General features: G+C 45.8%; 1 protein-coding gene across 1 annotated transcript in view; it reads left to right on the top strand.

Moving 5' to 3' along the window:
- PPP1R12A (protein phosphatase 1 regulatory subunit 12A) overlaps positions 1–26,105 on the top strand; it is a 121,554-nt gene that overhangs the window by 53,960 nt on the left and 41,489 nt on the right. The window contains exons 4-10 of the mRNA XM_083182622.1: positions 1,952–2,111; positions 3,075–3,219; positions 11,514–11,588; positions 12,551–12,633; positions 15,211–15,368; positions 18,572–18,687; positions 21,857–22,072. Of these exons, the coding sequence (XP_083038748.1) occupies positions 1,952–2,111; positions 3,075–3,219; positions 11,514–11,588; positions 12,551–12,633; positions 15,211–15,368; positions 18,572–18,687; positions 21,857–22,072 (953 nt within the window). The remainder of the gene's footprint in view (positions 1–1,951; positions 2,112–3,074; positions 3,220–11,513; positions 11,589–12,550; positions 12,634–15,210; positions 15,369–18,571; positions 18,688–21,856; positions 22,073–26,105) is intronic.

The following is a 26,105-nucleotide window of genomic DNA, read 5'->3' as shown; positions in this document are numbered from 1 at the left end:
GCATGCGATGCGATAAAAAAATCATGCGACTTAATATCGGGGGTGCCGTGATAATACACAAGTACCGAGAGATTTAAGTTAAACTCACGGGGAGTTCTCATGGAGAGGCATGTTGACGCTGAACGCTATCGCCTGCTAGACAAAACACAGGCGATGTGCAGTCTCTTGCTAAGCGATTGGACTAGATTTATGGTACATGCTGGTTCTGCATCCTCGTGATAGCGATGCTCTTCTTGAATGCATCTGTCAAAGTGATCCCACAAAAGTTCAGTTGGGTTACAATCTGGGTTCCGGGGTGGCTAAACCAATATTTTTCATCACATTTTGGTGTTCTTTGCCAGAGAGAATGGCGTGACACTAAGATGCTGAGGTAGTGCTTCGAGTCCATGATTCCTTTTATTTTTTACCAAATCACCAATGGATACATTTTTGAAATAGCACCAGACCATGATAGAACCTCCATGCTTCAATGTACTCACCTGGTATGTGTAAGACAAACGTGCACCTCTTTGACCCAAACAGCTCAAACTTCGATTTCTTTCATTACTAAGACTACCAGTCCTTGTGCGCTTTAGCCTATAGTAACCTCTTGTTAATGGGCCTCGTCAATGGCTTACGTGGCTGCTACATACCCCTTTTAACTCTGCGTCTTTGAGGTGGAGCTTGACAGAGCTAGATATATATTTCGACTTGTTGTGAGGATCATGTTATGTTGTAAACCTTGTTATGTAGCAGGTAATGACTATCGAGTATTTTCCAACAAGTATATACGGATATATAAACGAGTGCAGACATACCTTACAATATATTAGTTCGACCCATTTATGTGCGTTCGTTTTATTTTTGGAAAAAATGGTACTTATGTTAGTTGGACGCCCACTATAGTTAGTACGCTCATACCCCCCACTACCCATGTCGGCATGGAGTTGATTTTATATAGCACAGCGAGCCACCGAGCAAAAAGCTTAGTGGGCGCTCAACTAACATAAGTACCAAAATCAAATGTGGGGGTGTATTGAAATTAATGACCAGTAATGTACTAGATTCAGAGGTTTTGGGGGGGGTATTCAATGTGGGGGTCACGGCAGTCGAGCTTGCTCGACCGCTGTGACCCAGTCCTGTTCTCGGTCAGCTCGACCGAGAACATGCAGGAGGAATTCAATGTCCCGCCTGCCAGTGAGCAAGGCCGGGAAGATGCGAGCTGCAGCCAGCAGCTCATCACTCTCCGGCCGTTCTCTGCAGAACGAGCCCAACAGCTTGTGATGTTGGGCTCGTTCTGCCGAGATACCCTGCTCAATGCTGTGGGGGAAGACAGCATTGACTAGGGCCTGGCAGGCATCTCCCCGAGGGGAGATGCTCGCCGGTGATTGAATATCCCCTTTTGTCTTCTCTTTCTCCTTTTCATATATATTGGTAAGAGCATACACCATTGAGCGGCTGGCATCATGGTAGTATGTGTTACTGATGCAGGTCAGCTCAGTGAGTGGGTTTGTTCAGTCGACTCAACAGAGACTAGCCTTATGCTGGCCACACATCAGACCAACTTTCCTCTTAGCCAACTAGTTGGATGGAATTAAAACCTGGTACTGGATAAGAGCAAATGTAATTTGTAATTAAGTAATTTGTTTCCCAAATCATAAAATGGACAACAACTGTCACTCAGACCATGTACTGTAGTTGGACCTATATGATTTAAACCATTTCACCGAATGTTTTTGTCCCTTCTCCTGAGTTTGTGAGCAAATTTCTTATTAGCATTTGCCCCCATACAGTACTAGATGTTCAGTCCAACCAACCAACTAGTTGGATGGTTGGAGGAAAGTTGGTCTGATGTGTGGCCAGCATATGTAAGCTAGGTCGTTTTGGTTTTATTGAACACCTTGTGCAATAGGTTCATGGAATAAATAGAGTACTGTATTTGAATACATTTTTTTTCTCCTGTAACACTCAGGTATTGATGTTGAAGCAGCTAGAAAAGAGGAGGAAAGGATAATGCTTCGAGATGCAAGACAGTGGCTTAACAGTGGACAAATAATTGATGTGAGGCACGCAAAATCTGGTGGCACAGCTCTTCATGTAGCTGCTGCTAAAGGATACACTGAAGTTTTAAAGTAAGTACATCATGATCACAGTACACCATCTTTGAGTGTTTCTACAAGTAAACCTGATCTGAAGTCTTGGGTGCAATTTTAGAAGGTCTTAAGTGACATTTATACCCCTTTTACACCGCCGAAAAATCTGGGTCAGCAGCGGGTCAGACCCGGATATTCAGCGGTGTAAATGGGGTCAAACCGTGTCCATTTACACAGGTAGAACACAGTTAGGACCAATGTTCCCTCTAATTTTACGAAGGCTGTGTGCTACAAAGGATATTGGCTGTGCAACTTTGGAAGGAAATTCAAAATTGTGAGATAGAGAGAGATATATATATATTCTCTCTATCTCTCTGGAAAACCACGTTTAGCATTTGTGTTAACTTTACTTAAAATTATATTAAACATTCAAAACCCAGCACATGCTGTAGTTAATGGGTGAAACACACATTAATTAAGACCACAACTGCCAAAAGGGGACAACTGCAGCTTTCTGTGGTAATGTTTGTGTGTGCTCTTGGCGAGTTGTGTGCGCGGGCAAAGCTTAGAGGGAACACTGGTTAGGACCCGTGTAGAGCCCGTTGTAAATGGTCCCGCTGTGGGTCGAGGCACCCGCAGCGATTCCGTGCAGCGCTGGGGAAGCTGTCCCCAGCTGCTGCGGGAGGAGAGGGGTGTCTGTGGCTGCTGAGGGGTGGGTGGGGGGCGATCTGTCAGTTTCACATAGCAATGGTCGACAAGTTTTTTTTTATCACTACATAAATGTGTGTGTATATATCTCTATCTATCTCTATATCTCTATCACTCACACACGGTTATATATTATAGACATAGATATATATTGCGCACACACGTACATATACATAGGAAGTATTATGTTCCATCAACCTAGGTTACAATAGAAATTTGATAGTGAAATAAAGCTCATTTATTAATGTTAACAGTTAGTGATATTTGAATTTTTTATGTTTCCTCTATTTACAGGCTTTTAATTCAAGCAAGTTATGATATTAATATTAAAGATTTTGATGGATGGACGCCCCTCCATGCAGCCGCTCACTGGGGCAAGGAAGAAGCTTGTAAGATCCTGGTAGAAAATTTGTGTGATATAGATGCTGTCAATAAAGTGGTAAGTGGTTCATGTGTATTGTATTTACATTGAGTTTTTTCCTTGGAATATTTTCTTAGTTAAACTTATTAATTTTATGAAGATCTTGGCCAGTGAATGAAACAGATTTTTTTTTTATCTTGTTCTGGCCCTACATACAATTTTTTGGTGGTGGTTATTTTCTGGCGTTTTTTATTCAGTACACACCGCAAACATTAACAGAGTCATTGAATGAATGTTTGTTGAAAACAAAGCACAAAATAGAAACAAAGGAATAACAGGTGGGAGGAAAAGGGGTTAGTCTTCGTTTCTAAAGGGGTAAGTATTACTGTAAGGCAAGGCTCGACAAATCCTGGCGACCAGATTCTGCTGCCTGGCGACCAGATTCTGCTGCCTGGCGACCAGATTCTGCTGCCTGGCGACCAGATTCTGCTGCCTGGCGACCAGATTCTGCTGCCTGGCGACCAGATTCTGCTGCCTGGCGACCAGATTTTTTTTACAGGGAGGAAGCAGAATCTAGTTGTGGGCAGACTAGCAGCAGTGCTGGGAGCGCTGCCTGACCCCCGGCAGTGTAGTGTTCCTGCTAGGTTGATTATGCGGTGCCGCACACGCGTTTTTCCCTGTATTGGTATGCCCCTGCCCTGTTGCTGATGGGCTGAGCGGCGGAGGGGTGGGATGCAGCTGTCAGATCTGTGCTGACAGCCGCTCTCATTAGAGGTCAGCGTGGTAGGGGGGCGGGACGCGGCTAAACAGAGAAGCGTGTAACCTCCCTCATCCCCCCCCCCCCCCCCTAGTGTGGCGGGATGCAGCTAGTACCACTGGCTGACACGCTTCTAAACTCTGAGCAGTGTGTAAGCTCCATTCACACACACACCCCCATGTGTATGTGTGAGAGGGGGCACTTCCAATTCAAGTTCCAGCATAGTGGGTTGGGGGATTATAGCGATTGAGGGGACGGAGGGTCCCTAAGTTTTCTTTCACCAGCCCAGCTTACAGGTACCAACCCTACGGACGCCACCAACCCCCCCCCCCCCCCACACACACACACACACACACCCCACACACACACACACACACCCTGCTGTAAGTTTTCGGGAGGGAAAGCCTGCGCATTTATGGGCAGGAGGAGTGGGAAGTAAATGCCTGCCCTAGATGGAGGGGGGGGGGGTAATGCTTGCACAGTAATGGAGGGGATGCCCGCTCAGGCCCTAAAAATTCCTAGAGTGAACACTACAGGTATTGCAAAATGTTCGCTATAAAGCAGTGAGGGACCCCATTTTTAAAATTAAGTGGGTCCTGCAGGACGCACTGCAACAGCCAATAAAAATCCATAGCACCTCCCCAACCAATTATCACATGCAGCAATTTGTTAATTCATTCACTGCCTAAGACTTCTCACCTCTGCCCATGCCCTTTCTTCCCTGTCCTGCACCATCCTGATGCAGACGCCGCAAGAAGTCCCTGCAGCGCCGCCGCTCCCCTGGCTCTCCGGCTACCTGGACCTGAGCCTGTACAGCCGGAGACTGTCAGTCCTATTCAGCGGCAGCCGCTTGAGCGTGGGACGGCTGAAGCAGGACAATTTGTAAGAGAAATTTTTACATATGGCCCCCGAAGGCTTTTTTTCCCCCCATACAAACTGCCCTTGGCATAGAAAAGGTTTCCCACCCCTGCTGTACAGCAAGGTAGGCAGCGGCTACCGGGGCTTAGCAAGCGTCCCCACCATCCCCTGCCAGAACACCTCCGCTCATCCAGGGCACCATTCAGTCCCCTGCAGTGCTCCTTACTGCTGGATGAGCGGGGGCTGCAGGGCTTCCAGCACGGGATCTGGGCACAAGGGGGTCACAGGCGACACTAGGGCACAAGGTGACACTAAGACACACAACAGGGCATTGGCTATAAAAAGGATGCAAGAGCATGTACTCCACTTGCTCAAAAAACACAAGTGTGTGGGTAACAGTAGAAAACAATAGGGCACAGGTGACAAAGGGACATGGGCAACACTAGTCAGGGTTCGCAAATACTCGCTATAGCGAGTATTTTACCCACTTTGGAGTACCAGGGACTCATTTTTTATGAATGACTGGGTCCCCTGGGACCCGCTCCGCCCATTTCGGCATGCACGCCTGGTTAATATGTGTGACAAGGGCGGAGGGATCTGTTTCCCCCTCAGTTGTGATGAGACCCTGGAAAAGACACAGCGTGACGGCCGCTTCACACATCTGCTGGGCACGAAAATGAATGGGTCCCTGTCACTACAGAGTCATAGGCAGCAGTGCACGGAAGCCGCGTAAGCTGGCTCCTGCACTGCGCCTCAACAACAGACTGCTGGAGCCAACACCAGAAGCAGCTGCTCAGCAGGGGAACAGCTGCGGCTGGTGTGAGGACGGAGCACGAGGAACTGAAACCAGCATTGGGGGCCAGAACCAGGGAGGTGTGACAGTGAGGACGGAGCAGACCCGGGCAGGAAGTAGAGGTAAGAGGGGTGCGTGGTCCATTTAGCAGGCTGCTTGGCTGTGTCATGTAAGGGGATTTATTGCTAGCAGAACTCGGGCTGCAGACTTCCCTCCTCCTCTCCTCCATTGCGGTGCTGCTCTTGTGTGTCACTGTCACCTCCTCCAGGCTCTGAGTGCTGGCTGTTAATGGCCCACTTGTCCCCTCCTCCCCTCACTGCACGACTGGCAGAGAGGCTGCTGCTCACCAATTAACTCTAACAGGCAGAGCTGCCTGTAGGATAGGAGCCTATAGACTCTGCTGGGATTTCACTCACCCTATCCAGGCCCGGCGACAGGGGGGGCCAAAGGGTACAAGTGTGACGGGCCCCGGCAAACTGAAGGGCCCCAGAGCCTGGCCGGGGCCCGTCTGTAAGCTGTATTACCTTTCATGCAGCCCGTCTACTTTGTTTGCCACCACCTGTCTGTTTGTGGACGCTGAATCTCAGCACCGCGGTGACCGTGCAGCAGGGGGACACTGCAGCGGGAGCAGTCCGGGAGGGGGGGGTTACAGGTTGTTGTCCCCCACAGGACTCGAGACGCAGCACCCGACGCGTGGCACACAGAGCAGTGCCACGCGCCGTGTGTCTGTGTGCAGACTGCGCCGCCCGCAGCCGCTCAGCAATCCTAACCGGAGTCGGCTGCCTGGCGTGACGGCGTCCCATCTGCCCTGTGCATAGACGGCAGGGGGACAACAACATGTAATCCCTTCCCCCTCGCGGACTGCTCCCGCTGTATTGTCCCCGTGCTGTGCGGTCACCGCGACGCTGACTACACATACAGTAGCGCCTGATAGGTAGCAGAGGCACGCCACGCATAGCTGGTGGTCTCCAGCTATTTCAAGGAAAGGAAGCAAGGGTTGGAGAACATTGCGCTCTGCTCTCCAGAGTCCTCCCTTCAGTGATCAAAACAGAAGCAGCTGCAGTGATTGGTGGTGAGTGAGCACTACAGGGGGCATTATGAATAGAAGTGGCACTACCAGGGGGCATTAAGGAAAAATGAGGCACTACAGGGGTCTCTATGGATAAAAGCAGCACTACAGGGAAAATTAAGGAAATAAGCAGCACTACAATGAGCACTATAGCAGCACGGTATGTTTCCCCCCTGGTAACGAGCATGTGAATCTTGACATCAAGCTAGAAACCCCTAACAATGAGCATGTAACTACTGGCAGGCAAAAAGCATGTAGGCAAGCGTGGTGCATGGCATAATATGTTATTGGCATTAGAGCATGTGGTATAATATGTAATGGGCTTTATAGTGTATGGCATTGTGTAATGGGCATTACAGTGTGGGGCATATCCAATAGGCATTACGTGTGCGGTATAATGTGTAACAGGCATTATGGTGTGCAGAATAAGGAGTAATGGACATTACAGTGTGTGGTGTAATGGGCATTACGCCACATGGTATAGTATGTAATAGGCATTACTATTAAACAGTTTATATTGATATAAGTAGCCTGACACTGTTTGGGAGGTTTACTGGGTCACTATGTGGGCCTACATGGTTTTATGTCACTGCGAGGCCTTCAGCCAACCAATTTAAGCATGGCAGCGACCATTCCTGTGGTATCCAATGTCTGGACATGCAGGTTGCAAAAGTGGGGTGGAAGGAATTTTTTGCTCTGTGACAAATTATGGGGGGGAATTTTTAACTGTTCGCACTGGGAGCCAAATTGTTGAGAAACAGCCCTGATGGACGGCCTTACTTATTGCGCATGCGCGGCACTGCATGCCATCTGCTCCTTCTCGCCACAGCAGGAGTTGTGGGACGCTCGGAGAAGAGAATTGAAGTGTACAGTAAGTAACATTGCTGGTCATAGGTCGCCAAGTTAATTGGGGTTGCCTTCAAAGAAGAATCAGATATAGCATGGGTTCAAAACAAAGGTTAGCATTGTGAATTACCACAGACAATGCTGCTGAAACAAAGGGCCCTGGATTCTCAAAGTATAGGTGGGGCGGGCGGGGGGGCCCCAGATATATCAGTGTACAGGGCCCCAAGATTTCTGTTGCCAGCCCTGACCCTATCCCTCCTGTTCCTGCTGCCATTACTTTTAATTTTGCTTTAGAAACAATGGACAGGGGCAGAATCCTGATTGGTGCAGCACAGGTGTCCCTATTCCGACATTATCCCTTTTTCCAGAATATGTGTATCTTGCTTTATGTGAGTGGGCAAATTGCCAATTGATACCACCCCCCCCCCCAACCCACAATAGCTACAGTTTTGGGGTGCCCAAATCTATGTTTGCTTACCAAAAAAAAAAAAATAGGTTTAGGCTGGCCCTTGGCTCAGGGTATATGCCATATGGAGGAGAGGAGGAGGCTTCTGTATGTGCCATGCTGGGGAAGGGGAGAGGAGGCTTTATTCCACTGGGACCCAGAAAAGGTTAAGTAGGACCCCAATTTTTATACGTGAGGGGTCCCAGGGACCCATAATTTTAGGGTGTTTTCGCGATCACTGCTAGTACACAAGAGGGCATGGGTGAGAGTAAGCCGCAAGAGGGCACGGGGAACACTAGTATGCAGAAGGCAAAGGGCGACATTAAGATGCAAGAGGGCGTGCGGCAGCCCAGAGACCTGGGTTTAAAACATTGGGTAGCATTGCATTCCCTAGAAACCTCTGGGAGATGCTGCTGGTGCCAGGTCAGGAGGGATCGCAGCAGGAATCGGAGATTTGAGTGATACTTAATATTTGAGGCTAACCCGTTTTTGGGGATATAGCTGCAAATATTATATGATAAATGGCCCCACTTTTTGTACCGTGTGGGGCGCTATACGCTCAGGTGCATCGTGCAGTATAAAAAGTATGTGCAGCATGCTGTAGCGCATCGCACCATGTATGGACACCCTTAGTTTGTCTGGCTCCTAGGTTTTAAAAAATTTGTCAAGCCCTGCTGTAAGGGGTCAAGATCCTATTATGGTTATCCAAAATACTAATGAGTCTCCAGGTATTCAATGTTTAGATTTTTCGGCTTTTCAGATAATCTGGATATACCCATTCAATGCGGCTGATTTGGGACATCTTTTCTGCCGCTGCAGGTTCAACAGCTTAAAGTTGAATATGCATTGGTGGAAAATAGTAGAAAATGGCTGCATTTTTTTTTTTTACTAAAACTGTCGAAAAATCACCATTTAGATTGAATACAGTCGACCAAAAATCAGCAAAATGCAGATTTCCCTACTGTCCCTAAAAATTGGCACAGAATGAATACCCTTTACCGTGCACATTCTCAAGGGGCAGCAGGCAGAATTAAGCTTAATTCCATCATATTGCGAGGCATATAGGCTAGGCAGCACTACATATCCTTCCTCTCCCAGGCTAGTGGGGGGGGGGGGAAGTATATCCCATGACTTTTGGCACTCCTAGTGTGTGTGTGTGTGTGTGTGTGTGTGTGTGTGTATAATATATAAATGATACAGCAATGCAGTGCATATTTTAAATCCTACATGTGCCATTATTATACATACTAATGGGGACTCTTGCTGTTTTTGGGACCTAATATGGCGTTTTGTGTATTAACCCTTATTAACTCTTATGACCCCTTGTTCATTTCACAAAATGTATCGTAATGATGGTTTTCATTCAAATGTCAATCTCCATTTTTATGTAAAGAAATATTGTGAATATTTTCCAGATCAAATTAAAATCAATTGCAATGTATGAGCTATAATGCTTTTTGCACTAACAACAAAAATGACCAAACCATATTTTTGGGTCTTACTTAAATTATAAACTTCAGTTTTTAAAATAAATATTTTAGTTTATTTGCCAGCAATGTTTTAAAGAAGGCTGATATGAACTAAGCTGCTTACATTCATAGCCAACACGGTGACCTTTTTTTCTTAGGGGGTCGAAACCTAGTCTTACAGTAGCATGCGTATGAGTTATTCAAATTTGAGTTTTAAACATTGATGTCCCTACCTCAGCAGAAACCTGGTGCAGTTTCATATGCTGCCTGCGCACCAGACGTTCGCCTGCAATAAGGGGGCATTTGAGTAGGGGGCATTGCCTCACAGCCCAGACCCCTGTTTTTGTCACTCTATGGGGTTCTGGGAGATGCAGGCTACCCTCTGGTACCAGTCTACTGTGCAGTGCTGGCTACTACACTTTGGCAGGAGCCAGGTGCTGATTGGAATGCTACAGGTGCAGCACACTGCTCCTTTTGCTGACTGAGTCTTCACTTTGGTGTCACCCGCACCCCCTTTGTGACACGACTGGGGAGTGCATATACACTTAATGAGTATAATGCACAGGCTAAGCACGTTTACCTCAAACTACAGATCTAGCCTCATTAGGCCACACAGTGGCATATGCCTTAAGATCCCATACAGCGGTCTCTGTTACTTTCTCTCATGGACACTTTCTTAAGTTTATAAATAAACTTTGTTTATTACTTTTTTATAATTTGAAGTAAACAGTAACTTAGCGATAAAATGAGTGATATCTGATATCAGCTGCAGTAATGTGTGGGAGGTAGTAGTGCAGTAGTCAAGTTGTAGACCTTAATTAGAACTTTAATGTAGGACGACATGGGGCACTCACAAGAGCGCACAGATGGTAACCCATGTACTGTACCAAGGCAGGCAGTATACACAACCGCTATAAAAGCATCCAATTTGCAAGCAATGTTTGGGCAGGTTCTCTTACTGCAACCAGATCCCTGCTATGTGCAGCCGAGCAGGGTGAGCTGACAAATAGTCAGCAGGTGGGGGACGCTGGTGATCCGGGCATGGGGAGAGGCTGGCAGGGGCAGCGGGCGGGGGGACGCTAGTGAACCGGCGAGGGGAACAGCTCACGTGCTGGGCAGGAGGACCAGGCAGCTGCAAGGAAGAAAAACCCAATACAAAGAATGGAGAGCCAGTGATTGGTTGACAGCTCTTTCAGCCAATTGCTGATTGGCTGAGAGAGCTCTTAGCCAATCACTGCCTCCCCATTCTTTGTATTGGGTTTTCTTCCTTGCGGCTGCCTGGTCCTCCTGCCCAGCACGTGAGCTGTTCCCCTCGCCGGTTCACCGGCGTCCCCCCTCCCGCTGCCTATGTGTCCGCTGCCCCTGCCAGCCTCTCCCCATGCCCGAATCACCGGCGTCCCCGCCTGCTGACTATTTGTCAGTTCAACTTGCCCGGCTGTTCCCTGCAGTTCCCCGGCGTCTCCCGCCCGCTGACCCTGCCGGGAGACTGCACATAAGTTTTAGGAAATCTTATGTGCAGCTTGTGCGACTGCCCGACTCCGATCCGATGCGCATGGGACCACGCATCGGGTCGGATAGGGTGTCAAAACATGCAATTTGGGACGATTTCACGGCCCGATTCATCCAAATTGGGTGAAATCGGGCCCAAATCGCATAATGTATGGGGGCCTTTAGTCCCAGATGAAAGGGAGCACCTATTGACTAAGTGACTGTGAGGTTTACTTTGATTGCGCACCATTTGTTGTCATTTTTAACCTGTTGGGTGTGTACACACTTGTACAATCATGAATATATTACAATTTAGACTATCTGCATACAATATATACAATTTAGTTTATCTGCATACAATTTAGACTATATAGTGCAGATCTGCACTATATAGTCTATGCATCCAAGACTTTCTGGCTGCGATGCCGGAGCGCGCATCGGGATCGCAAGGGTTAAAACATGTACGATCTGCATGAGATCCAGATGAGATTTTGACTATATAGTCCAAGTGTTTACACACCTAATTTAAACTTGTTATTGTTACCCTACTTTGTATTCGTTTTGACGGGCCCAATGTGCAGTTTCTCCATTGTACAGTCCTGTGCTATAGAAATCTTGGTTTATACTCTTGTGCTTTCCTTTTGTAGGGTCAAACTGCATTTGATGTTGCAGATGAAGATATTTTAGGATATTTGGAAGAACTTCAAAAGAAGCAAAATCTGGTTAGTTTAATGCATTCTCAATTTTTTTGGTCAACTTTTTACAATTTTTGAGCTGGTTCAAGTTTTAAGGATTTGGATGATACATGGTCAAATGTCAATGTACTGTAGTGATTTCTTGGTTCTTGTTTCCTAGCACGGCGCCCAATATTTTGATCGTAGTACATCTTATACAATCGCATTGCATGCAATATAGCAGCATGCGATTCGATTTTTAATTGTACAAGCACCCTGATGGGTGCTTTCAATGTTAAATGCACCCCCATTGGCAATGCCCCCCCACTATCAAAGCCAACCCGAAGCGTGACGAGCGCAGCGAGCACGCAAGGGGCGGCAGTACGCATCCTCTAACCTTTTCATACCCAACTATCCACGTCGGCGTGGAGTTGATTTTAGATAGTGTGGTGAGCCACCGAGCCCGAAGCGTGGCGAGCGGACACGGATTACTTTACATGTATATCGCTGCACTCGCCACATTATCTAAAATCAACTCCAAGCCGACGTGGATAGTGGGGGTAGGAAAAGGTCGGAGGATGCGTACCGTTGCCCCTCGCGGGCTCGCTGTGCTCGCCACGCTTTGCGTTGGCGTTGATAGTGGCAGTGGCGTTGACAATGGGGGGGGGGAGCATTTAACATTGTAAGCACCCATCAGGGTGCTTGTACAGTTAAAAATCGCATTGCATCGCATACCATTTGCTGGCATACAATGCTATGCGATATTTCATTGTACAAGCACTCCTGTTAATTTACCATGAATATCGCATCGCACTCCACTAAGTATGGTATGCGATGGGCGCCGTACTAGGAAACAAGTACTGATTATTTTTTTTTTCTTTCTGGCTTTATTGGAGCCAAGTAGAAGGGTTCAGTAGATTACTGAAATATTTTTTGCCAGGTTTTAAATTGTATTTAATGTTTTTCTTCTCTTAATTTGTGTTGAATTTGATATCTATATTACCTTTCAGCTGCTTGGAGAAAAACAAGAAAAATCACCATTAATTGAGTCCTCTACTACAGAAAACAATCAGTCACTGAAAACACTGAAAAAGTATGTATACTGTTATGATTTGATTTCTTTATGGAGAATAAAAGCAATTGAAATAACAAATGCAAATGCATGACCAGCTGCTAGTTACTACACATATAGCAATGCTTCATAGTATTTGTATGGTTTCTGATGTGTTACAGCTGGTTTTTCTTTGGTCATTTTTTTTTTTTTTCCCTAAAACAAATATTTTCAATACATCCTATTTGTAACTGTAACCGTGGCTGACAATGTCACGCATGACTGTCAATATGTCAACATGCGTTTTTGGGTACTCTTCGTAATTTACCATCAATGTGGACTCCAATTGGGAACAGTACAGTGAAGCGATCCTTGTGAGGGGTGCGGTGTACTATCCAGACACTCATGCTGCTTTCACATTGCAAACCTGCTTTCAACCCGTTTTTGTAAACGTTTCTTAAAACGGGTCTAAAGCCAGTTAAACCCCTTTTATTTATTTATTAACAGTTTCTTATATAGCGCATACATATTCCGCAGCGCTTTACAGAGAATATTTGAACAGTCACATCAGTCCCTGCCCCAGTGGAGCTTACAATCTATATTCCCTACCACATGTATACGCACAGACACACACATTGTACAAGGGTTCATTTTGTTGGAAGCCAATAAACCTACCTGTATATTTTTTGGGGATTGTGGGAGGAAACCGGAGCACCCTGAGTAAACCCACGCAAGCACAGAGAAAATATACAAACTCTGCACAGCTAGGGCCATGGTGGGGATGGAGCTCATGACCTCAGCGCTGTGAGGCAGTAATGCTAACCATTACACCATCCGAGCTGCCCACATTGCATGTTGTAACTGGTATATTACTATTTCAATACCGATTTTGTACCACTCACATTCAACCCATTTCACCCATAGAAAACAGTGGATGTCATTTTTAATGGACATATCTGGGACACATGCTCACATATGAGGTTTTTACAGCATAAAAAGGAGGGAGTGGGTAAAAATAAAGTAAGGTAAAATAAATAAGTAGAAATAAATAAGGTCAAAATAAAGTCCTCTCTGCGCAGAGGATACGGTTGATGGGTCGACCATAAGATGGTCGACAGTCATTGGGTCGACCTGCTGGAAGGTCGACAGGTGTCCAGGTCGTCATGAGTCTCGGTCAACATTGGACAAGGTCGACCGCTGTCTAGGTTGACACATGTGTTAGGTCGACATGGGGTTTTTCACTGTTTTTTGAGCTGACAGGCAGTATTTCATGCCCTACCATCCATCAGGGCATGGTGGGAGAATAAAAAATTGTGCCCATAGCATGGCGAGCGCAGCGACCCATTTGAGGGGACGCGGTGCACTTTAAACAATGTCGACTGTGTCGACATTCGGGTAAAAAAAGACAAGTTGAAAACCCCACGTCGACCTAGACACCTGTTGACCTTCCAGCATGTCGACCTAAGGACTGTTGACCAAATGATCCCAACACCTGCACGTATGCATTGGGTTAAAAAAGTGCTCTTTACTTCCTGCCTGTGCCTGGTGAGATCACAAAGGAGATAGCCTATCACCTCTGTGACCTGCTCATGACTTGTAAATACCGTTTCAGAGCCATTCACACTACAAATGGATTGGCTCTGAAACGGGTAGGACACTGCTTTTAACCCGTTTTTGAATTACTGGTATTTTAAAACCAGTACATTCTCTCTGGACCTTTCACATTACAGCTAGAAACGTTTTAAACCCATTTAAAATCGGCAATATACCATTGTTGACGATGACACAAAAAAAGTGAGAAACTTGTGTTGATGTTTTGCCAGTGTTGTCCTAATGATGAATTATACATTGCCTGTGAGCTTTACTACAACAACAAGGTGCGCGCGCGTCCCCTTCCGACGGTGCTTCCCTCGGTCGCCCGGTGCCCACACCGGGCGACCGCACCCCCCCGCAGTGCCCTCGGGTCCCCACCAGCCCCCTCGAGCGGGAGGCGGACAGTATTGTGTCCGCCTCGCCGCCCGGATACTGAGACGCGCGTGCGTGGGGGACGCACGCGCGTCTCAGTCAGTTGGAGCGCCGTGTTGCTGCTGCTGGCGATTCGCCAGCAACAGTAAGGCCGGCTACATCTGTATTATGCCACGTTTTGTAACCAAAGCCCGCCAACTTTTTAAGCATCTAGTTGGCACTAGATGCTTAATCGCAGGTGGGATTCAATGTCCCTTCTGCAGTGAGGCGAGAAGGGGGTGTGGCCGGGAAGAGGCAAGCTGCAGCCGAAAGCTTGTCGGTCCCTGGCCGTTCTCGGCAAAACGAGCCCCACTTCTTGTGAAGTCGTGCTCGTTCTGCCAAGCTTCCCTGTTCAATGCTGTCGAGGAAGACCGCATTGAATAGGGCCCAAAGGCCATCTCCCCCATCGGGAGAAGGTCGCCAGTGATTGAATACCCCCCTTAGTCTGTCTGTTAGTGTGCATAAGCACATAGCAAGAACAACATTACTTTTCTAGTATTACTACTTTTCCAAGCAAACCATTATTTCTTGAACTTAAGGTTCGTTCAAGGATTCCAGTTTATTCAGCGGAATTATGTGATTTAGAAATGGATTTTTTTTTTCTTTTTTGTAAAGCAAAGAGACCTTGATTATCGAGCATGAAAAGCCCCTCTCAACTATAGAGTCTCTTGAGCAAGAGAAGGTAGATGAAGAAGATGATGGGAAAAAAGATGAATCTAGCTGTTCAAGTGAGGAAGAGGAGGAAGAAGACTCTGAGTCTGAAGCTGAAACTGGTTAGTGATTACTTAGCAGTTTTTGGATATTGCTGTAAATCAAAAGCTTTTTTTGCTATTCTAGTTGCTTAAATGATGCTGTCTGACATACAGTTTATCTGAAACCCAGCTGATCTCATGGACAGTCACTGAGATCAGTATATGGCCACATGGTATCTGCTTGCTTCCCCTGGAGAGCAGACCTTTTCCTGATGCTTCCATGTGAAGGAACAGCAGAAATGTCTGCCTGTTGGACACACATTTGTGTAACTGCTTTGTTTTCACTATTTTAAAGTATCACCTTGGAACAGGCACAGTCGATTTACCATGGTCATAGAGATAACCAAGATATTTATATGTATGTAATGTATGCCCAGCATTAGCAATAGAATACAATATTTGGGGTCCATTAAATATGGTGGGCAGTGCATAGTTCTGGACAGGGGCTCCCTGAGTTGTTCTAATCAGAGCGCTGCTAACTCCAACAAAACTTAGGGCAGGGATGCTCTTTTGTGGCCTAGCCCGGCATAAAAATAATCTTTGGGGCACAAAAGTCGGAAACACCCACGAGTCTTGGCAGCCTGCTGATTACGATAGCTCCAGTAGCTCCCTCTTGGCACTATTCGCTGTGCGCACTATCCAAATTTTACTAATGGGAATAAAATACCCTTGTTAATGTAGATTTGACTGTGTATTTTTGTTTGCGGCTGTCTGTGTGACCCACGTGTACGCTCCTGCACAGCTATGCTTTTAGAGGACTCCTTTGAGTATTTGACATTGCAGCTTTGCTGGTTTTGTGGCAAGTGCATTGTAGGTTGGTACTTGTTTTCTCTTCAGCGGTCTCTGGTCTTCAAGCACATTCCAGGAGCTGGAACTGTACTGCTCAATTTTAGTTTGGTCCTTACAGCGAGCAAGCATAGTGGGGAATGTAGCATAGTATAGTAGAAAGCATAGTAGGGAATGTAGCATAGTATAGTAGCAATAAACAAGGAAAAGAAAAGGTGATAGGTGAAACCATTTAAATTGATAAGTTTAATAAGACAGAATCGAATACTCTGCATAATATTGGTAACATTAAAAAACAGTAAAAAATGAATATAAAAACAGTAATGGATGCCAAATCACGTTTTGGGAAGAATAATACCTCAAGTCGGGTTTATATATAACCTGCACTGTCCACAATAGCAGCAGTCCCGATTAATGGAGTTCACATGGCATAATACGTCCTGGATGCTGTCTGGGGGAGTGGCTAATGGTGACTCAAACCTACCTCCAACCTCACAGAAATTTTGTATCTGTTTGTGCCAGGAGACTTCAGCCAAAAGACATCCAATTCTGTGGGACCAAGTGGTCAGATGAATCAGCGGGTGAATCCAATAATGGTGGTCGCAAATTTGGAGAAGCCCAACGCGTTTCACTGGTCCAAACGCCAGCTTTATCAAGGCACCAAGCTGACCACTTGATCCCACAGATTTGGATGTCTTTTTGCTCAAGCCTCCTGGCACAAACGGATACAAATTTGCTGTGATTCCCTTTGCTTACAATTCCCTTCACCTTTTGCAAGTGCAGGGCCTTCTCAATTCAGTAGTAATGAACAGGAGCATGTATATGGGTGTTTGATCTAGTGAAGGTGGTTAAAGGACCAGAGGGCACAGATGTATTATAGCGGCGCATAACACCCCTGTCATTTACCGCTCACCATCCACTTTGTACACAGGGAGAAGCGGTATCAGCGCAGAATACCCCTTCGCCCCCATAACATTACTTTAGTTAGGATAATTTGGTCTACAGCATGATGGTCGACCGTCATTAGGTTGACATGGGAAAAGGTCGGCATGGTTCTAGGTCGAAAGGTCGTTTGTTCGACAGGTCATTAGTTCGACATGGGGTTTTCCAGTGTTTTTTGAACCAACATGTGCAGACAGGTGGAATTTCATGCCCTACCATCCACTAGGGCGAGGTGTGAGAATAAAATAGTGTGCCGAGTACAGCGAGGCACGGTGCCCGTTGCATAGCGAGCGATGCGAGGGGCATGTTTAGGTCAACAGTGATAAGGTCGACATGGTGTCTTTCACAGTTTTTTTACCTGAATGTAAACACAGTCGATATGGACACAGTTTAAAGTGCACCACATCCCCTCGCATCGCTCGCTATGCAACGGGCACCGTGCCTCGCTGTACTCGGCACACTATTTTATTCTCACACCTCGCCCTAGTGGATGGTAGGGCATGAAATTCCACCTGTCTGCACATGTTGGTTCAAAAAACACTGGAAAACCCCATGTCAAACTAATGACCTGTCAAACTAATGACCTTTTGACCTAGACCCATGTCGACCTAATGGTGTCGACCTAATGACTGTCGACCATCATGCTGTAGACCAAATGACCGCATCCCCTGCTTAATATATCTGCCCCCAAATTTGGAAGTACTGTCTGTTTTTAACATTCAATCATTTATCTTGTGTAAGTTGTTGGGTGCTTAAATCGTGTATGGTCGTTAGGTTGACACTATTAAGGTCAACATACGTTGAGTTGACCACTGAAGGTTGACAGGCCTTAGGTCGTGACATGAAAAAGGTTAAAATGCCTGACTCGACCTTCCCAATGTTGACCGAATGCTTGTGTTCACTTTTTGACCCTGTCGACCTTCAGTGTTTGACCCAATGTATGCTGACCTTAATAGTGTACATATTTCATTCTGTCGACCTTGAGCATGTCGACCTTCAGTGTTTGACCCAATATATGTGGATCTTAATAGTGTCCAATGACCATACACTCATGTATAGCTGAAAAATGTGTCAATGCGTGTTTCACTTTTTACTGACCAATCAAGGTTTCTAACCTCACTGTGCTATAGTAGTGGCCATCATTTTTGTCCATCTGATACCATCCTATCCTGAAGTACAGTACCAGACATCTCCCTTTCCACACTGGGCTTTGGTAGACGTACAGCATAGCCCTTTTTTTTTATTTATTTATCTTTTTAAGGTTTATATCTGAAGTATACCAGTGCAGCACATCTTGGTTATTAAGAGCGGTAAAGGGGCCTCATGTGAAAGAATGTTTATGTTGCATAAAGGTTTAATATTAAATGTTGGGTTATTGAACGCTGCCCTCTTCTGGATGTTCTTTACTAAATTTGTTATGATTGGACTGGTTGAATGCTTACCAAATTAGACTTGCATGCTTCTCACACTTTCTTGTGACTTATGTTCAACTATAGATAAAACCAAACCGTCTGCAAATAGCACGAACAGTAGATCCCAGCTGACCAGCATAACTTCTCCTGCCTCAACAGTACCATCTGGCCAAGTCACTCCTACGTCACCATCGAAGAAGGTAAATACAATATGAACAATGCTTTATACTAGTACATAAGTCTTACGCTGAATACATACTATCAGATAGTGTGTGCTGATCCAATAAATGTTCCGATCAAACTGTAATTATTGAATCACCAATTTTTCCTCAGAGTATACTTTTTGATATCTACAATGAGATCAGAAAGTCGCATGCTATATCATACTCCGATCTGACCACCTTTTATCTGCTTCTAATGCTCCTGCATACGCACTATCCTGACTGGACAGATAAATGGAATAGTGTATATCTAGTTTGCGTAATTGAAATATCCATTTTGTTTGCCCGGCGTCAAATGTCCTGAAAAAATATAGCATAACGGGTACCATAGTAAAAAGGGCACTGACTAAATTGAAGTTTTTGACATGACTGCTTAAGAACTTGTGCTGCACTAATGCTTTTAAGGAATGAGTACCTATGCTGTGGTCTTTGTAAGTGTGATCTTACTAACACAGAAGTGATGGAGTCCTGAGAATATAGTTCAGTGATCTGCCTTGTGATAAAAAAAATAGGGTCCCACCAGAAAATGTCCTCCAGTAATGTTCCATTACAGACCTTTAAAAAATTAAATCCGGGTTCTTTTCTTAAAACAAAGCATACAATGTAAAGTCATTTGTTTTTATATACAAATTACTTGCAGGACATGCAGAGTTTTACAAAAACATTTTTAACTAATTTATCTGAATGACCATTTACTTTTTTTCCCACCATATAGTTTGGACAGATAAATCTTTAGGTGTAAACTCCGCTTTAGGGGGGTATTCAATGTGAGGGTCACGGCACTCGAGCTTGCTCAACAGAGAACATGCAGATTGGATTCAATGTCCCACCTGCCGGGGAGCGAGAAGGGGGCGTGGCCGCGAGCTGCAGCTAGTCACTTCCCGGTCGTTCTCGGCAGAACGAGCCCGACAGCTAGTGATGTGCTCATTCTGCCGAGATACCCTGCTCAATGCTGTTGGGGAACACCGCATTGAATAGGGCCCGGCGGGCATATCCCCAATGGGAGATGCACACCGGTGATTGAATATCCCCCATTAGTGGCATTTGAAAGTTGCTGTGAACCCACAGCATGCATTGAAATCGGCACTCTATGCAAGTGACAGACAAATTCATGAGAGGGGGTGCAGAAACATTAGGAGTAGCAAAATCATCAGTTCGGTACACTGGAGAGTAGAGTGATAAACAACCAGCCAATAAGCTCCTACCTGTCATCTTTAAAACCCAGCCTGTAATATGGCAGTTAGGAGCTGATTGGCTGGTTGTTTATCATTTGCCATTTTATAAATTTTTTGAAGCTTGATACATCTGGCCCTAAATGTGAAATACCCTAAAGTTTGTCTTTTGAAGCCTACATTTAGGTAAGAACGTAAGAGGCTTTGAATAAGGTTGTCAACTCAAAAGAGCAGTCTTCCATATGCAAAATCCATAATATGGAATATTCCGAAAACCTAAATGCTTGAGCATGACAGTTAGTGAAACTTTTTTGATAATTCAAAGTACACCTTTTGTTTAATGGACAAAATTAGCAAAAAAATTGCATAATCTCTTCAGGCTGTATTTACATTACAGTATGGCGCATAAATGCATTCTTTGGGCATTTTGATTATAGTCCCGTACACAGTGTGGCAATTTCAGCCATAATCTCCGGGAATATGGTCCCTGAGTAACCATATCCCCATGTGTATGGGGTGGCTGTCCCCGGGAGCACGCTTCCATGACCAACTCTGTGGTGGTCACTAGTCGGAGGAGCATATGGGAGGGGGGGGTGAGAGAATTAAACCCATAGTTCTGGAGCTCGGTCATCTGTTTCATATATGTTGAGTTAAATTCACACTCAGAATTAAATATTAACCTCATGTGGAAGGTGTTGGAAGGCAAAAAGATTAGACCGTGTTCTAATTTTCTTCCCTAATTCAAGAATCACCCACTCTGCATTTTGTACAGATTGGAAGAGCTGGAGCTGTAATGGTGCATACACACTGGGCACTTTGCCCAGCGTGTATGCACAGCAATGAAGACTAGAATCGATGGGCTGAATATCGCTCAGTGCATACACACGTAGTGATTTTCGCCCATCCAAGCAATTTTCCCCAGGGTGGAAGTCTTCCATAGCAGGACGCTAGATCCTGTTTTTATAAAACTTACACTTTCTGGTCTTTTCAACATCAATTGCAGCAAAGTTTATGGGAAATACTGATCGCCAAGTAACCCTTTATTGCTCTTCTACCTTGCAAATACTGCATTCTGTGCCATTTCTATTGTGGGTCTCTCTCCCCTACTCTAGAGTTTCCCAAATGCCACCATTACAGTCCAGATTTTAGAGAGATCCATGGTTAGTCATAGGGGAATTAGTACCTCAGTCAATTTTATTGAACCATCTGGTTATGCTGGACTATATAATGGGTGTATCTTCCCTAGTTATTTCAGTTGACTCTTCTATATTGCACAGAACAGTGCTACAGTTCTATCATCCTCCATTCAGTAACTGTTAGGAGTGGAAGACTTAATAATTTCTCATTCTATGCTTTCCTTATTCTATCCTGCTCTTCTTGGGTTCAGTATGATTTCATGGCACCTTTCATGCCAGTGGTGGAGTCTGCACATCCTACTTCATGGAGACAGGGCTTGCGCAAAACTGGCATAGTCCTTGTGCCAAGTAAAGGTGACAAGTCCATGGTGAGGAATTAGTGTGCACACATCGCTGTGGTTCCAGGTTGCAGACTATATTTTAATCAGATTTACTTCACTGTGCATGGTCTTGGATTTAACAATATGTTAATCTTGTATATGTGCTGTTTTCAATGACAGTCTAACATTCAAAGTAAATCTACTTGGTTATAGAATTTAAGCATTTTCATTTGTTTTTTATTAACATGTTTTCCTGTGTGCTCAATTGAATGGTTTTCAGTGATATTTTAACTCCTTTGAGATTCGCACTTGGGTTGCTTAATCAAAAGTATTCCTGTGTCTATATGACTTAAAAGCTATAGAAATTCTGTTCTATACTGCTAAAGGTCTGTCACAGAACCTGCAGAACTTGATCACATACCTTTGCAAATCTGATGGCCGATTGCTTTGGTGTTGGGCTGAATCAATTAAACTTTGCAGTAAAAATAAACCTTAGTTGTAATATTTGTTTTACTTACAGTTCCCCACTCCAGCAACCAAAATTTCTCCTAAAGAGGAAGAAAGGAAGGATGAATCTCCAGCTTCCTGGCGTCTAGGGCTTCGAAAGACTGGAAGTTATGGGGCATTGTCTGAAATTACTGCATCGAAAGAAGCTCAGAAGGAGAGAGACTTTACTGGTGTCATGCGCTCTGCCTCCAGTCCTAGACTTTCTTCTACTCTAGATAATAAAGAAAAGGTAAATCAAAACTTTAAACTTGATTTATTTTAATCCAGCGCCATACCACACCCTTCTATGGGGGTGTGGTATGGTGGTCCGGCAGGGGGGATCCCGACGGTCAGAATCCTGACTGCCGATGCTCCGACAGGGTGGCGCGCGCAAAGAAGCCTCGCTTGCCACAGGTTCTATGCTCCTTGCATGGGGGTTGTGAACGCCCACAAGGGAGAATAGCCCCTGTCAGTCAGAATACCCTCTGTCTGAGCACTGGCAATTGGGATACTGACCATCGGGATCCTCCCTGTTGGGCAGTCATCTGGCACCCCTGTCAGGAACAATCAAATATCACTAATCCTAAAAAATATATAGTAGTGTGATTAAAAGGGATTTTTGTAAGAACATAAGGTGGCCATACACCTACAGATTTATGGTCAGATCTGGCTGTTGGAACAAAAATTTGGTAATTTCTGAGCAAATGGTCAACTGTCATTTGCTTTCATCCATAACCAGGTTTTTGTTCCAACCAGCAAGATCTGACAATAAATCTGTAGGTGTATGGCCACCTTTACTGTTCGGATCCCCTTCACTTTCGTCCATCTTGGTGGCACAGCTAACTATGGGATGTAGTGGGTCCGAAGGAGCCAAGGCACCTATGCTGTATCTTTTTAAGATGCAGGATCCTCCCTTGCTGCATCCCAGAAGGCCTCAGTTTTTTTGTAGGTGCCCACACGAGTGGGTGTGCATGCTGTGGAGCTGCTTCTTAAACAGCTCCTGTGAACAGAGAGGAAAATGTCGTTATCCCTCTGCTCAGCCCTGCAGTCTCTCTAGGGTGACTTCCTGGGCACCGGGGATTGCGAGTCTGGCTCCCTGTTAGAGGGAGTTCCGGGTGATCAGCGGTCTCAGATATGGCAGTGGTACCATTGCATAGGTGTCCTGGCTGGGCAGCTGAGGATGACCGCAGCCGGGTACCGGAGTCCCACTTGGCGGGACACTCCACTGTGCTCCCAGAGCAATGGGAGGCAGTATTCTTGGAGGATTTGCCCTAGGAGCAGCTATGGGGGAGGAGTGTTCTATTTACACAGTCTCCCCGTCGAAGCAGGGACAGATGGTCTGTTCCTGGCTACAGTCTGGGCCCCATTACCCAGGCTTCTGCGGAACTGTGGCGCTATTACATATCACAGATCTGCAGCTGGTCTTCCTCCTTCAGCGGTTTTGAAGCTGAATTGTACATATAAGTACCACTGGGTTACTGGTTTATTACCTGTTTATTAAATGACAGATAAGCGTAAATCCACTAAAGCAGCCATAACTATTTAACTGTATATTGTGGTATTAAAATGTTGTGTGGACAGTTAGATCAGGATGTGGTGGGTGCAGACTGCAAGACTGGTCCCAATGGGGCTCACTCTCAGGAGGTTGATCAGTCTGAGCCGTTATGGGTTACGGCCCTGGGCAAATCTGTGTCGTATTTGGTACAGATTTTGAATAGGCAGCATGAGGATCTCTAGTTCCTCAGTCCTACTTTCCTCAACTCACCTTCCTCTGAGTTTCCCCTCTCTCCATCAATTGCAGATGATGCAGCATACTGCACAGAGCGTGAGTAAAATTAGTTCCTATATGTAACAATTTAAGTAGCCCAGGATCACTGACATTTGGCGTCAATCCTTTCCTTGTTTTCTCTTGAGGCCTAACTCTGAGGAGGAGGAGGGGATTTTAACTGAGGATAATCCCTGGGTACAAAAGGAGGAGGTTAATACCTCAGCTTCGGGAGTGGAGGATTTGATTATGGCTTTGTGCCATTCATTGAATATAGCGGATGATTAGGATCTTTCACAGTCTGATGTTCACTTTAAGCGAAAGTGTAACATGTCAGAGTTTATTGAGGAGGTCTGAAAGAGACCTGATAAAAAGGTTGTTCCCGGGAGATTTGAGACCCTTTACTTCTTTCCTGAGGAAAATGTTAAGATATGGGAAAGATATGGGTGTGGTTGCTCGCTTGTCTAAAGCTGTATACACAAGGTACACTTATCGCTGGCAATATGGTCGCTGAGCAACCATATTGCCATCGATTGGAGTGTGCACCAGCGATAAATCGCAGAGTGCGCGCTCCCGTTTTCAGCCCCTGAATGGTCGCTGATCGACCAGCGACTTCCACTGCCTCTTCTCCCGGCAGTGTGACATTTTTCATCTGCAACCATCTCTGGTCGCAGATGAAAATGGGACACTGAGCAATACGATTGCTGAGCAATATGATTGCTGAGCAATATGATTGCTGAGCAATATGATTGCTGAGCAATATGATTGCTGAGCAATATGATTGCTGAGCAATATGATTGCTGAGCAATATGATTGCTGAGCAATATGATAGCTTGCAATATATTGCCCCGTGTGTACGCACCTTTAGGCTATCGCCCTACGGTCCAGGGTGGTGCCGCCTTTTAAGGATCCGGTGGACAAGAGGTTGGAGGGGTGCTTCAAGTCAACCTTTGAACGGTTGGTTGTGTCTCTTCAGTCCATACTAGCTTTTGGCCTGTGTTTCCAAAAATATGTGGTGTGAGGGCCTTCAATCCGACCCCAAATTGCTTTCACTGGCTGAGGCATGTGCAGGGCGGGGCCTTGTTGGTCTCTTGTGTTTCTGCTACCACTGTGGCTTCTAGAAGGGCATTGTGGCTCAGGGCTTGGGACACTGCTATGTAGTCTAAGAATTCCCTGGAGGCTCTTGATTTTCAGGGCAGGGTTTTATTTGGCCCAGACCTAGATTCTCATTAAACAGGCAATTTTTCTTCCTGTGTCAACAGCGAAACGGGGGTCCATAAAATTTTGGCCCTTTCGTGCCTTCTTTTGGTGGGGGTGTGCCCTGGGCAGTGATCAGTCCATTAGAGGACAGACAAGTTGCGGTTGGTCCTCTAGGGCCAACCGTTTTTACGAAGAAATCCTCCTCCAAATGTGATCCCAGATTGTGGGATACACACCCAGTCATGCTGCAGATTTGGGGGAGTCGTATTTTGGGGGTTTTCAGGTCAGGACCTGGGCAGTGGCTGCCGTGACTGTCCCGTGGACCTTCAGACTGGCTTATGTGTTCCCTTAGTTTCCCATGTTGGCACGTGTTAGAGAGGGTGAAGGCTACCGGTTACCCTGATTGCTCCAGATTGGCCTCGGAGGGCCTGATACTTGGACGTTCTCAGGTTGGCAGCAGAACCAGGTTGGCGTCTGCCTCTACGTCCCGACTTGTTGCAGGGTCCATTCTTTCATCAGAACCTATCTTGGTTAGTTCTGACTGCGTGGCTTTTGGAACCTCCTTGCTGAGGAAGAGGAGTTTCTCAAAGGTGGTAGTCCAGATGATGATAATGTGGTTACGCAAGACTGGTTCTTTCAAGAACTACCACATGGTCTGGAAGAAATACATTCAGTGGTGTGAGCACCAGAATGTTCACGCTTCCCAATTTACATTGTTGCAGGTGCTGGATTTTCTCCAGGATGGTCTTACAGTGGGTCTGAGTCCTTAAAGGGACAATTCTTGGCCTTGTCCATTTATTTTCAAAAGCGATTAGCCATCCTGCTGGAGGTGCAGACCTTTTTGCATGGTGTGGTTTGTATCAAGCCACCCTACCACCCACCTTGGCTTCGTGGGAATCTACCCTCCTAAAGGACCGGCTTGTGAACGTGCCATGGTTAGCTATGCCACCACAATGGATGAAAGAGAGAGGGATTTTTGTAAGAACTTACCATTCTGATCCCTTTCTCGGAGTCCATCCTGGTGGCACATCGTTCCCTACCTTTATGCCCAGTGAGGATATATACTTGTTTCTGACATACAGATGGAGCGCCTGTCAGCCAGCCGGCCTTTAGAATTGCCAGATCTCCTGAGCTGACGCAGGCTGGCAGACAGAAGCTCCATCTGATGGGGAAGCGCGAGCATCTCACGCTTGCGGATCCCCATCAGCGTGGTGGCAGGGACCGGATTTCCCGCTTTTGCCCCTTCAGGGAGACAGGCAAGGCTAGTGTGGGGCCGGCGTGATCGTCCTATTCTGTCGGATGGTGCACTGTGGCAGTT

Source organism: Crinia signifera, chromosome 4 (assembly GCF_055691185.1).
Source record: "Crinia signifera chromosome 4, ASM5569118v1, whole genome shotgun sequence".
NCBI classification, from domain to species: Eukaryota; Metazoa; Chordata; class Amphibia; order Anura; family Myobatrachidae; genus Crinia; species Crinia signifera.
This window is presented reverse-complemented; position numbering and strand designations above follow the sequence as displayed.